The sequence below is a fragment of the Somniosus microcephalus genome, chromosome 15 (genome assembly GCF_052327205.1).
Source record: "Somniosus microcephalus isolate GS21.2 chromosome 15, FLI_Smic_1.0, whole genome shotgun sequence".
Lineage (NCBI taxonomy): Eukaryota > Metazoa > Chordata > Chondrichthyes > Squaliformes > Somniosidae > Somniosus > Somniosus microcephalus.
In genome coordinates this window covers 108736996-108750918 of record NC_141001.1, presented here as the reverse complement: position 1 = coordinate 108750918, position 13923 = coordinate 108736996, and the positions used below count along the sequence as shown (strand labels likewise).

Below are 13923 nucleotides of genomic sequence, written 5' to 3'. Positions count from 1 at the left end.
CAAAACCCAAGTTTCTGTCTTTCCTGTAAATGATCATGATGTAATATGGTTATCAGTTTTTTTTCACTCTTAAACTAGGATTTTTATCATAAGCCTTTCCTGTTTTTTTTAACCTTATTACGTCATATAGATAATGGATAAGATCCAACTTGCTTAGTTTTCCCAAATGGTAGAATAGCAATAACTGCTTTGGTTTACACCATCGTATTTTGAGGCTGATGGTTGCTATATTTAGTAGCAGTAACCTAAACTTGTCAGGCGTGGCTGGTTTTGACAGCCTGTGGCTTTAATTTTGTGCGCGAATGTTGATCGTTACATTCAGATTGACAGGTCTTTCCAAAATCGTTCTCAATCTAGCAATGATGTCCCGCTTCTGAGCTTTCTTATAAGACTTCCAATCTTCGATTATCTCATGTTTCTTGAATGTTGAGACTTTCAAACAAAATGTGTTATTCTACATTTCTCGGATGTTAAGCCTTTCAAACAGAATGCGTTATCTGTAACGCGGTTCTCAATTGGCCATTACACGAATTAAATAGCTTAGTCTACCGAATTCTCAGGATAAATAGATTATAGTTACCAATGTATAGACTGTCCGTGGACACGATAAGAAGTTGTTACCAACATGAGTCCTGGCTTACTGCCACTGGAAAAGCACCAGACATATTTGCAGTGAAGGATGCTTGCAGTAAGTGCTTAATTCTACAGTCCTATTTATAGTGCAATTCACATTCTAAAACCAACCAAAGTTAAAATAAAATTTGGTTTGCGATGTGGTAATATCCTGTGCTCTCACAGCAGCTTCCCCCATGATATAACTAGTTTAACTGCGCTCTTGGTTTCACAGTTTATAATCATTCCTTTAATTCTGCTGCTGTAGGAGGAGATCAACAGCAGTTTCACGATGGACTTTTATTTCATATACTCACATAAGTGCACCATATGTAAAAATCTGTTACAAATTTGTGTATATATATAAAATATAAAAACTTCCAACTTGGGGGGGAAATGCAATATAGTTTAGAAACCCTTGCACTGTGTGCACAGCAGTAGTAAGTCCTGCCAGAGACTTCGAACACAAAAATCTAGGAATCCAGCACTGCATGGTTGGAGGTGCTGTCTTTCAGATGAGACGTTAAAGCGAGGCCCCATCTGCCTTTCCGAGTGGACGTAAAAGATCCCATGGCACTATTTTAAAGAGCTAGGGAGTTCATCCTGGGGCCAATGTTTATCCCTCAGACATCACCAAAAATAAGTTATCTAATTAAGATTACATTGCAGTTTGCGGGAACTTGCTTTGGATGTCCCTGGAGATGGAGCACGCGGTGTCCACTGGCATGCTTGAGGCCTTCTGTGACTGATGGGTAGTGGAGGGACTGGAGTACATCATCACACCCTGGGCAATAGTAATTTAAGTTTCCTTTTCATTTGTGGTTAAGTTACAGTCCTTATTGCTTGTACCCCTTTAAGAAGCTTAAATAGCATATGCTTAACTTTACTACTTCTTGCTGGCAATTGCCAATTTTAGTGAGCAAATTGACTTGCCGCATCTCCTATAGTGACCACACTACAACAACAAAAAGTAAAAGTACTCTGCCTTTTACACTGTTCCAATGAAGCTCAACGTAAGCTCGAGGAACCGCACCTCATTTTTTGATTAGGCACTTTACAGCCTTCTGGATTCAACATCGAGTTCAACAATTTCAGACCATAACCTCTGCCCCAACTTTTTTTTCTCTCTCACATAGCAGCTGTCAATCATTCTGCCATTGCCATTTACACTTCATCTAGAGTAATCTTTTGTTTCTTAACTTATCCCATTACTATCTTCTTTTGCCTTGCACCATCATCCCTTTTGTCTTTTAATCTCTTCTGCCTTCTATCGTATCAGAGACCTTCCCTTTTGCTCTCTCCCGGCCCCTACACTTGCTTAAAAGAGATGAGGAATTTCTTCACCCAGAGAGTGGTGAACCTGTGGAATTCTCTACCATAGAAGGCAGTTGAGGCCAATTCATTAAATATATTCAAGAAGGAGTTAGATATATTTCTTAAGGCTAAAGGGATTAAAGGCTATGGGGAGAAAGCAGGGACAGGGTATTGAATTTGGATGATCAGCCATGATCTCATTGAATGGTGGAGCAGGCTCGAGGGGCCGAATGGCCTACTCCTGCTCCTATCTCCTATGTTAAAAACCTGTTCCATCTCCAACTTTTTCCAGTTCTGAGGGTCATCGACCTGAAACATTAGCTCTGTTTCTCTTTCTACAGATGCTGCCCAACCTGCTGAGTATTTCCAGCATTTTCTGTTTTTATTTCAGATTTGCAGCACCTGCAGTATTTGGCTTTTTGAAAAAAAGTAATTACAGTAATTGACTGTCAAGCACTTGGTGACGTCCTGAAATGGTGTGGAAATACAAATCTCTGTAAATGCTGGGAGTGGCCGGTAGGCGACCGGCTCAAGGTTCCAATTCTAACCAGCCGACTTCCGGCTCTCCCCACTGGGCCTGTACCATCGGGTGGGAGGGGGGAAAGAGGAGTGAAGTAGCACATGAGCAGGAATAAGATAGTGAATCAACGATTATAAATCAAGTAGATATATCTATATATTGCTAAATGAAAATGTGTGTGTAAGAGTGATTGAGTTTATTTTGCGGGTGTTTTTTGTGGGGATTGCTGTGCTGGACTCCCCTCTTTATGCGTGGCTGGAGGTGGTAGGCGCCGGGGCGGGCGGCGTCGACGACGCTGAGGAGGGGGAGAGAGACAAACGCGGCCGAACGGCAGCGCAGCGCGGCGATTGTGGGCCGCTGCGGCGTCGTTGTCGTGGTGAGGAAAGAAAGTCTGACTGACCCGGCGGCGTCGTGAGGAAGGAAAGAAAGAAAATCTGACTGAGCGACCCGTCGTCGTCGTCGACGTGAGGAAAGAAAGAAAATCTGACTGAACGACCCGTCGTCGTCGACGTGAGGAAAGAAAGTCTCTCTGTCTGTCTGACTGACTGACTGACCGAGGCGGCGCTGGCCCGGCCGGATGGCACCATGGCGCCGCCGGGCTGTGTGAGAGGCCGCGCCTCGGCCGAGCGGCTGCGCTCCTGGTGGGAGGTGCCGGCCGTCGCGCACTTCTGCTCCCTATTCCGGGCTGCCTTCGCCCTGCCCGACTTTGAGATCGAGGTAAGAGCTTATTTAACCGAGTGTGGGGATGTGGTGTGTGTGTCCGGGGCCCAGCCGACACTCGCCGGCCGGCCCGGCCTGGCCTGGCCCCGGGGCAGCGTCAGCAGCATTGGCCTCGGCTTTCACTCTCCTCGCTCGCCGTGTGTTGGCGGCCCGAGGCCCACTCTCTCTCTCTCTCTTTTTCCTTTGATCCGCCCTCTGGAGGTTTATTTCTACTGCCCAGATAGATCCCCAGCCTGGATTTAACATTTGCCCCGGGGTTAAATCGCTCTGCTTGTGGGTATTGGGGGCGAAGAGCGGCCGCCGTTTTTAATTAAAAAAATTAAAGGGGAGAAGCCACCCCATATCGCGGGCTGAGCTTTGGGTTTAATTGTTGCCCTCATCACCCTTGGGGTTTTGTTTCATTATACCCCCTCCCTTGGGTTTGGGTTTATTTATTGCCCGCTTCACTCTTTAGATTTAATTATTGTACACCGCCTTGCGTTTATGAGTTGTCCTTTTCACCCTTTGGCATTTAATTATTGTGTCTCCTCCTACGATATGGGTTTATTTATTGTCTTCTTCTTAGGTTTGGGTTGGTTTATTGTCTCCTGTCCCCATGGGTTTGGGTTGGTTTATTGTCTCCTGTCCCCTTGGGTTTGAGTTGGTTTATTGTCTCCTGTCCCCTTGGGTTTGGGTTGGTTTATTGTCTCCTGTCCCCATGGGTTTGGGTTGGTTTATTGTCTCCTGTCCCCTTGGGTTTGGGTTTGGTTTATTGTCTCCTGTCCCCTTGGGTTTGAGTTGGTTTATTGTTTCCTGTCCCCTTGGGTTTGGGTTGGTTTATTGTCTCCTGTCCCCTTGGGTTTGAGTTGGTTTATTGTCTCCTGTCCCCTTGGGTTTGAGTTGGCTTATTGTCTCCTGTCCCCATGGGTTTGGGTTGGTTTATTGTCTCCTGTCCCCTTGGGTTTGAGTTGGTTTATTGTCTCGTGGCCCCATGGGTTTGGGTTGGTTTATTGTCTCCTGTCCCCTTGGGTTTGAGTTGGTTTATTGTTTCCTGTCCCCTTGGGTTTGGGTTGGTTTATTGTCTCCTGTCCCCTTGGGTTGGTTTATTGTCTCCTGTCCCCTTGGGTTGGTTTATTGTCTCCTGTCCCCTTGGGTTGGTTTATTGTCTCCTGTCCCCTTGGGTTGGTTTATTGTCTCCTGTCCCCTTGGGTTGGTTTATTGTCTCCTGTCCCCTTGGGTTGGTTTATTGTCTCCTGTCCCCTTGGGTTGGTTTATTGTCTCCTGTCCCCTTGGGTTGGTTTATTGTCTCCTGTCCCCTTGGGTTGGTTTATTGTCTCCTGTCCCCTTGGGTTGGTTTATTGTCTCCTGTCCCCTTGGGTTGGTTTATTGTCTCCTGTCCCCTTGGGTTGGTTTATTGTCTCCTGTCCCCTTGGGTTGGTTTATTGTCTCCTGTCCCCTTGGGTTGGTTTATTGTCTCCTGTCCCCTTGGGTTGGTTTATTGTCTCCTGTCCCTTTGGGTTGGTTTATTGTCTCCTGTCCCTTTGGGTTGGTTTATTGTCTCCTGTCCCTTTGGGTTGGTTTATTGTCTCCTGTCCCCTTGGGTTTGGGTTGGTTTATTGTCTCCTGTCCCCTTGGGTTTTAGGACTGATGAGGAGGAATTTCTTCACCCAGAGAGTGGTGAACCTGTGGAATTCTCTACCACAGAAGGCAGTGAGGCCAATTCCTTCATTAAATATATTCAAGAAGGAGTTGGATATATTTCTTAAGGCTAAAGAGATCAAGGGATATGGGGAGAAGGCAGGGACCGGGTACTGAATTTGGATGATCAGCCATGATCTCATTGAATGGGGGAGCAGGCTCGAGGGGCCGAATGGCCTACTCCTGCTCCTATCTTCTATGTTTCTATGTCCTCTTCACTCTTTGGGTTTAAATGTTGCCCCTTGCTCTTGGGTGTGTTAGGTTTAATTATTCTACCCCCCCCCCCTTAGGTTTATTTGTTGCTCTCTTCAACTTTTGGCATTTAATTATTGTGTTTACCTCTTCTCTCCCCCCCCCCCCCCCCCCCCACTTTGGAATACCTTGTTTTCAAATCACTGCATGGCCGCCCCTCTGTAATTTCCACCAGCCCCCACAACCCCCCGAGATATCTGCGCTCCTCTAATTCTGCCCTCTTGAGCATCCCTGATTATAATCGCTCAACCATTGATGACTGTGCCTTCTGTTACCTGGGCCCCAAGCTCTGGAATTCCCTCCCTAAACATCTTCACCTCTCTTTCCTCCTTTAAGACGATCCTTAAAGCCTACCTATTTGACCAAGCTTTTGGTCATCTGCCTTAATTTCTCCTTATATGACTCGGTGTTAAATACTTTTCTTATTATACTCCTGTGAAGCGCCTTGGGACGTTTTACTACATTAAAGATGCTATATTCAATACAAGTTATTGATGTTGTTTGGTTTTAATTGTCTCCTTCACCTCGGGTTTGGGTATATTGTCCTCTTCGCTGAGTTTGTTGAGTTTAATTGTCCCTTCCCCCTTTGGGTTTAATTGTTGCCCCTCGCCCTTGGGTGCGTTGGGTTTAATTGTTGCCCCTCGCCCTTGGGTGCGTTGGGTTTAATTGTTGCCCCTCGCCCTTGGGTGTGTTGGGTTTAATTGTTGTACATCCCCCACCTCCCTTAGGTTAATTTGTTGCCCGCCTCACCCTTTGACATTTATTGTTTCCCCCCTCTTCCTCCTGGGTTTGGGTTTAATTGTCTCCTTCCCCTTGGGCTTGGATTTATTTATTGTCCTCTTCACTGAGTTTAATTGCCCCTTCCTCCTTTGGGTTTAATTGTTGTCCCCTCGCCCTTGGGTGGCTTGGTTTAATTGTTGCCCCGACCCTTGGGTGTTCTGGTTTTAATTGTTGTCCTGACCCTTGGGTGTTCTGGTTTTAATTGTTCCGACCCTTGGGTGTTCTGGTTTTAATTGTTGCCCCGTCCCTTGGGTGTTCTGGTTTTAATTGTGGTTCTCTCTCTCTCTTCACGCCCCCCCCCCCCCCCGTCCTTGGGTGTATTGGGTTTAATTGTGGCTCTCTCTCTTCCCCACCCCCCCCCCCTCCCCGGCCCTTGGGTGTATTGGGTTTAATTGTGGTTCTCTCGCCCCCTGCCATTGGGTTTAATTGTGGTTCTCTCGCCCCCTGCCCTTGGGTGTATTGGGTTTAATTGTGGTTCTCTCGCCCCCTGCCCCTGGGTGTATTGGGTTTAATTGTGGTTCTCTCGCCCCCTGCCCTTGGGTGTATTGGGTTTAATTGTTATCCAAATTGCTCTCCAGTGCTGGATTTACTCTTCCCCAAGTTTGCTTTTGGTGCCGGTTTAAGTAGGTTACTGTGAAACCCAATTAGTTTGTTGAATAATCTAGGTGGGCCAAACCATGACCCAAGTGGATTGGAAGCACTAAACTGCTCCTTTTGAAGTCTATTTACATTTCTTCAGTGTTGATCAGGTTTTGTTTGGTTAGTGTCAGATTTAGACCGCATAATGGTGGTGGAGTTTAGGAATGCTATAAGTTATGTTTTTAAAAAAACACTTGCTAAATAAATTATTTAAGTGTGGTATTGTTGGGATTGTTCCTTTTTTTAGTTATTTTTGTTTGACTGTTGAGGCTCAGTGACTCATCTCTCCTTTAATGTAAAGCATTACATTATTCGTTTTAAAATGTCTGTAGGCGAGCTGTGGGAAATGGTGAAAACTACCTTGAACCCAAGCCAGTGACGCAGTAATGTTTCCTTTCAAGCAAGGTGTTGCTGTGTAGTCTTACAGACATGTGGTTGTGAAAATTACACTTTCATGAGCCTTGACCGAGAACCAGCTTATCATTATTCTCCCAATGTGTTGCACTCAGTATGATGGTGAATTTCAAAATTAAAGAGGAAAACTGAATAATTAAACCATAAACAGGAAGAAAGTACTGTACTTAACTTTAACAAAAAAGTACTACTTTTGAGGGTGCTCTCAATAGCATATCATGGTTTGGGTTTCTAGACTGTTTAGTTTGTCCTATTGGAATTTAAAAAAATGTTTTCATTCAGTGTGAAATCAGTGCTACTGTATCCCCTGAGAGACTTGTATTCCAGAATAGATCATGTAAATCATTTCCTTCTGGTGCTGTCATAACAATGATACCAGCCATCTGATTGTGCCCTCCTAGCCAGCTCTTTATGTGCGGGTGCACATGACCAAGCATGCTCGTTATGCTGCTGTTGGGCTCCTTTTATATATTAAAAAAAAAGACTTGCATGTATATAGTGCCTTTCATGACCTCTGGTCGACTCAAAGCTCACTACAGCCAATTAAATACTTTGTTGAAGTATAGTCACTGTTGTAATGTAGGAAACCCAGCAGTCAATTTGCGCACAGCAAGGTCCCACGAACAGCAATGTGATAATGACCAGCTAATCTGTTTTTTAGTGGTGTTGGTTGAGCAATAAATAGCAACCGGGACACCGGGGGAACTCCCCTGTTGTTCTTCGAAATAGTGGCTGTGGAATCTTTTACGTCCACCTGAGGGGGCAGACGGGGCCTAACGTCTCATCCGAAAGGCAACACCTCTGACCATGCCGCACTCCCTCAGCACTGCACTTGATTTTGTGCTCCAGTTTCTGGAGTGGGGCTTGATCCCACAACCTTCTGACTGAGGCGAGAGTGCTCTACCACTGGGCCATGGCTCAGTTCCTCCACTTTACTGTTGCTTTCCTGCCCAGAAGTGCAGCCAAACTTCTTCGCTATGACTCTCATTGCTGATTCACTCGTTTGCTGACTCATTCCTATACAGTAATTGTGTTTCTGCAAATTAAGAGACGTCTTCATGAAGGTTAATTCTAAAGAAGAGATTAAATAATCCCAGTGTTTCTTTTTTGTAATTTTTAATTTAAAGATAAACTTTGCTGGATGCAACATTTCAATCAGTGCACCCAATAATGCATTTATGTAATGGTCTTTTAATCACAGAATGGCAAAAAAATGCTGCTGTGGATTAATGCACCTTAACCTCTGAAACTGGATTAGAATCCATCTCTGAATGATGGCATGACCTATGTGAACTTAGTCTGAGCTACATGAATCCATCTCTTGGTAGTAAGAGTGCAGTGCCGAGTGCCAGTACAGGAAACTTTGTGCTATCCAGCACCGACGGGACCGAGCTGTTGCCGTCCCATCAAAACTGCCGGACAAACCAGCGCTAATGTTGAAACATACGGAGATTTTGAGCTCCGTATCTGGCAACAAACCCTGTTGCTTAGCAACAGCTTCTAAACAGTCGGCCGTACCTTGCAAGCGTCTCTGTAGCTTAGCAACAGCTTCAGCGAGACCTTGCAGAGCCTGACTGGTGGAAAAAAAACCTAACGAAACGGCTCCTGATTTTTGCTGGTGGCTCGAGCATTCCGGACAGTTAACCTCCGGATAAACCAAAGTTTCCTGTATAATGCCAATTTTATAGACTCATAGAATAGTGCAGCAGGAGGCCATTCGGCCTGTCGAATTTGCTGGCTCTGTCAAAGACCGATTCAGTTAGTCCCGCTCTTTCCCCATATCCCGGCAATTTTTTCCTCCTTCAAATATTCAATTCCCTTTTGAAGGCTACTGTTGAATCTGTATCCACCACCCTATCAGACAGTGCATTCCAAATCCTAACCACTCGTTTTTACTTTTAATAATGTTTATAAATGTTACTTCAGTAAGGATTGTTGATGTGAAAAATGTGATGGTGGTGCAGTAGTGAGTGCTCTTCTGTGGTTTAGGGTTAAGGCACATTATAAGGTTGATGTATATAATCCCTGCTGTACCTGAGGGGCTTGATGCACTGTATGAACATACAAACAACTGAAAAGACCAAAATAATAACAGAAAATGCTGGAAAAACTCAGCAGGCCAGGCAACATCCGTGGAGAGAAATTAGAGTCAACGTTTCGGGTCAAAACCCTTTTCAAAATGAAAAGCCCAGCTGGGACATTGAGATTGCCTCACACAGTCATGATGCATTAAGCGTCATGATTCACAACACCCCCACCCACCAGCAGCATGTAATCTCCTGTGAGAGGCAAGAAAGATTAAAAATCCCACAGCCAGTTTAGGGTGGGGATTTCGTGTCTGGAAAATTCCTCTCCAACCCCCTTTTTAGGTGATCAAAACCAGTTCAGAAGACTACATTGACCATAATTTACATTACCTTTTGTATTCTGTTGATCTCTACCCCTGCCAAGAACTGGTTCAGCTCTCTTTTGAGAGGTGTGTGCAGGGGATTAGCCCTCACCGCACGAGCTGGCAGTGTGCTCCATAGCTCTATTATCCTCTGGGGGGAAAAGAAGATCCGCCCAACATCTGATCTACTTCTGCTCTCGAGTAACTTGTACGCATAATCACTGGTCCTCCTTAACCTAGCTAATTTTTTTTTTTTTTAATTATTTATTCGTTCATGGGATGTGGGCGTTGTTGGCAAGGCCAGCATTTATTGCCCATCCCTAATTGTCCTTTGAGAAGGTGGTGGCGAGCTGCCTCCTTGAACCGCTGCAGTCCGTGTGGTGAAGGTACTCCCACAGTGCTGTTAGGGAGGGAGTTCCAGGATTTTGACCCAGCGACGATGAAGGAACGGCAATATAATTCCAAGTCAGGATGGTGTGTGACTTGGAGGGGAACTTGGAGGTGGTGGTGTTCCCATGCACCTTCTGCCCTTGTCCTTCTAGGTGGAAGAGGTCGTAGGTTTGGGAGGTGCTGCCGAAGAAGCCTTGGCGAGTTGCTGCAGTGCATCTTGTAGATGGTACACACTGCAGCCACGGTACGCCGGTGGTGGAGGGAGTGAATGTTTAAGGTGGTGGATGGGGTGCCAATCAAGCGGGCTGCTTTGGCCTGGATGGTGTCGAGCTTTTTGAGTGTTGTTGGAGCTGCACTCATCCAGGTAAGTGGAGAGTATTCCCTCACACTCTTTACTTGTGCTTTGTAGATGATGGAAAGGCTTTGGGGAGTCAGGAGGTGCAACACTTGTCGCAGAATACCCAGCCTCTGACCTCTTGTTGCCACAATATTTATGTGGCTGGTCCAGTTAAGTTTCTGGTCAATGGTGACCCACCAGGATGTTGATGGTGGGGGATTCGGCGATGGTAATGCCATTGAATGTCAAGGGGCAGTGGTTAGACTCTTGCTCGTTGGAGATAGTCATTGCCTGGCACTTGTGTGGCGCGAATGTTACCTGCCACTTAGCCTAAGCCTGAATGTCGTCCAGGTCTTGTTCCATGCGGGTATGGACTGCTTCATTATCTGAGGAGTTGTGAATGGCGCTGAATACTGTGCAGTCATCAGCAAACATCCCCATTTCTGACCTTATGATGGAGGGAAGGCCATTGATGAAGCAGCTGAAGATGATTGGGCCTAGGACACTGCCCTGAGGAACTCCTGCAGCCATGTCCTGGGGCTGTGATGATTGACCTTCAGCCACCACAACAACCATCTTCCTTTGTGCTAGGTATGACTCCAGCCAGTGGGGCGTTTTCCCCCCGATTCCCATTGACTTAAGTTTTACTAGGGCTCCTTGATGCCACACTCGGTCAAATGCTGCATTGATGTCAAGGGCAGTCACTCTCACTTCACCTCTGGAATTCAGCTCCTTATTAGTCCATGTTTGGACCAAGGCTGTAATGAGGTCGGGAGCTGAGTGATCTTGGTGGAACCCAAACTAGGCGTCAGTGAGCAGATTATTTGTGAGTAAGTGCTGCTAGATAGCACTGTCGGGATGACACCTTCCATCACTTTGCTGATGATTGAGAGTAGACTGATGGGGGGGTAATTGGCCGGATTAGATTCGTCCTGCTTTTTGTGGACAGGACATACCTGGGCCGTTTTCCACATTGTCTGATCGATGCCAGTGTTGTAGCTGTACTGGAACGGCGCGGCTAGTTCTGGAGCACAAGTCCTCACCACGACAGCCGGGATGTTGTCGGGGCCCATAGCCTTTGCTGTATCTACAGCGCACAGCCGTTTCTTGATATCTCGTGGAGTGAATCGAATTGGCTGAACCTCCGGAAGCGGCCGATGTGGATCATCCACTCGGCACTTCTGTCAATATAATCCTTTTAATTATTTTAAACACTTCATCAAATCACCCTGGAGTCTACGCATCTCTAAAGTAAATAGCATAAGAACATAAGAATTAGGAGCAGGAGTAGGCCATATGGCCCCTCGAGCCTGTTCTGCCATTCAGTAAGATCATGGGCTGATCTTCGACCTCAACTCCACTTTCCCACCATGTCCCCCATACCCCTTGATTCCCCTAGTGCCCAAAAATCTATCTCTCTCAGCCTTGAATATACTCAACGACTCCGTGTCCACAGCCCTCTGGGGCAGAGAATTCCAAAGATTCACAACCCTCTGTGAAGAAATTCCTCCTCCTCTGCAGCTAACATAAAAGGGAATTCAAAAGTCATTTATAGGCACATAAATAATAAACAGGCAGTAAGAGGAGGGGTGGGGCCGACTAGGGACCAAAAAGGAGACCTTCGCCTTGAGGCAGAGAGGGCATGACTAAGGTACTAAATGAATATTTTGCGTCTGTCGTCACCAAGGAAAAAGATGCTGCCAAAGTCATCATGAAAGAGGAGGTAGAGGAGATACTGGATGAGATTTTTTTAAAAATTGATAAAGGGGAAGTACTAGAAAGGCTGTCTGTACTTCAAGTAGGATAAGTCACCAGGACTGGATGGGATGCATCCTAGGATGCCGAGGGAAGTTGAGGAAATCGCGGAGGTACTGGCCATAATCTTCCAATCCTCCTTGGATACGGGGGTGGTGCCAGAGGACTGGAGAATTGCAAATGTTACACCCTTGTTCAAAAAAGGGTGTAAGGATAAACCTAGCAACGACAGGCCAGTCAGTTTAGCCTGAGTATTGGGGAAGCTTTTTAAAAACGATAATCAGGGACAAAGCTAATGGTCACTTGGACAAGTGTGGATTAATTAAGGAAAGCCAGCATGGATTTGTTAAAGGCAAATCGTGTTTAACTAACTTGATTGAGTTTTTTGATGAAGTAACAGAGAGGGTAGATGAGGGCAATGCGGTTGACGTGGTGTACATGGATTTCCAAAAGGCGTTTGATAAAGTGCCACATAATAGGCTTGCCAGCAAAGTTGAAGCCCATGGAATAAAAGGGACAGTGGCAGTCTGGATACGAAATTGGCTAAGTGACAGGAAACAGAGAGTAGTGGCGAACGGTTGTTTTTTGGACTGGAGGAAGGTATACAGTGATGTTCCACAGGGGTCGGTACTAGAACCACTGCTTTTCATGATCTATATTATTGACTTGGACTTGGGAGTACAGGGCACAATTTCAAAATTTGCAGATGACACTAACATTGGAAATATAGTGAAGTGTGAGGAGTACAGTGATAGACTTCAAGAGGACATAGACAGGCTGGTGGAATGGGCGGACACGTGGCAGATGAAATTTAACACAGAAAAGTGCAAAGTAATGGGAATTGGATAAATAACTGAAGGAAAAAAAATTTGCGGGGGAGTGGGACGAGCTGCCGTGCTCTTGTAGAGAGCCGGCACGGGCCAAATGGCCTCATTATCTGCTGTAACCATTCTATGATTCTAAATGACCAACCCCTTATCCTGAGACTATGTCCCCTAGTTCTAGACTCTCCAACCAGGTGCTTTAAGATGGGTATCATTCTTGTAGCCTTCCTCTGAACCTTTTCCAAAGCCTCTATTATCACCCACCGTGTAAGGGGAAAGAATGTTCCATTCTCCAGTGGGATAAAGAAAGTTATTGTACTGCTCGGAAACTGCTTCAAGTACAATAATTCAGTTTGAATCCTGCACAAAATAAACAACCTACCTCTGTGCAAAATGCCCTATGCTGAAAATGAATGTAATACTCAGTAAAAAGCCACTCTTCCTATGAGTTGACCACAGTAACCCGAGTCTGTACCGTAACATTGTGAAATGCCCATCCCAGCCAGAGAGAGTAGAAGCTCTACAGTGGGCTCTTTGTTCGCAGACAGCATGTCAAGGTCCCTGCTCCTGATTGCTGCCTGATAAGCACATGTGTCTATTCACCACCGAATAATCAAGTTTGACAACACCAAGGCCGGAAGCCGGTATAGAATTTCAAAACGACTAACTTCAAAGATGTGCTTAAGCAAATTTATTGTTACATAGATACATAGATACATAGAAGATAGGAGCAGGAGTAGGCCATTCGGCCCTTCGTGCCTGCTCCGCCATTTAATGAGATCATGGCTGATCCTTTAATTCAGTATCCCGTCCCCGCCTTCTCTCCGTAACCCTTAACCCCTTTTGCCCGTAGAAATATATCTAATTCCCTCTTAAATATATTTAATGAGCTGGCATACACTGCCCTCTGTGGCAATGAGTTCCACAGGTTCACCACTCTCTGAGTGAAGAAATTCCCCCTCATCTCTGTCCTAAATGGTTTAGCCCTTATCCTTAAATTATGTCCTCTAGTTCTGTTCTCACCCGCCAAGGGAAACATTCCTTCTGCATCCAGTCTGTCTAGACCTGTCAGAATTTTATACACTTCTATGAGGTCCCCTCTCAATCTTCTAAACTCCAGTGTGTACATCCCTAAACTACATAGTCTCTCCTCATAGGTCATTCCCGCCATTCCTGGTATCAGCCTGGTGAATCGCCGCTGCACCCCCTCCATGGCAAGAACATCCTTCCTCAGATGAGGCGACCAAAACTGTACACAGTACTCGAGGTGTGGTCTCACCAGTGCCCTGTACAGCTGCAG

General features: G+C 45.8%; 1 protein-coding gene across 2 annotated transcripts in view; it reads left to right on the top strand.

Annotated features, from left to right (window-relative positions):
• The first annotated feature begins 2475 nt into the window (after positions 1 to 2475).
• The window catches only part of LOC147107141 (uncharacterized), a 79414-nt gene continuing 67966 nt past the window's right edge, over positions 2476 to 13923 (top strand). Inside the window, exon 1 of one of the 2 annotated variants that reach the window (XM_086008252.1) lies at positions 2476 to 3163. In XM_086008252.1, the coding sequence (XP_085864378.1) occupies positions 3032 to 3163 (132 nt within the window). In that variant the 5' untranslated portion in view covers positions 2476 to 3031. The remainder of the gene's footprint in view (positions 3164 to 13923) is intronic. The other variant, XM_086008253.1, reaches the window with a different exon arrangement.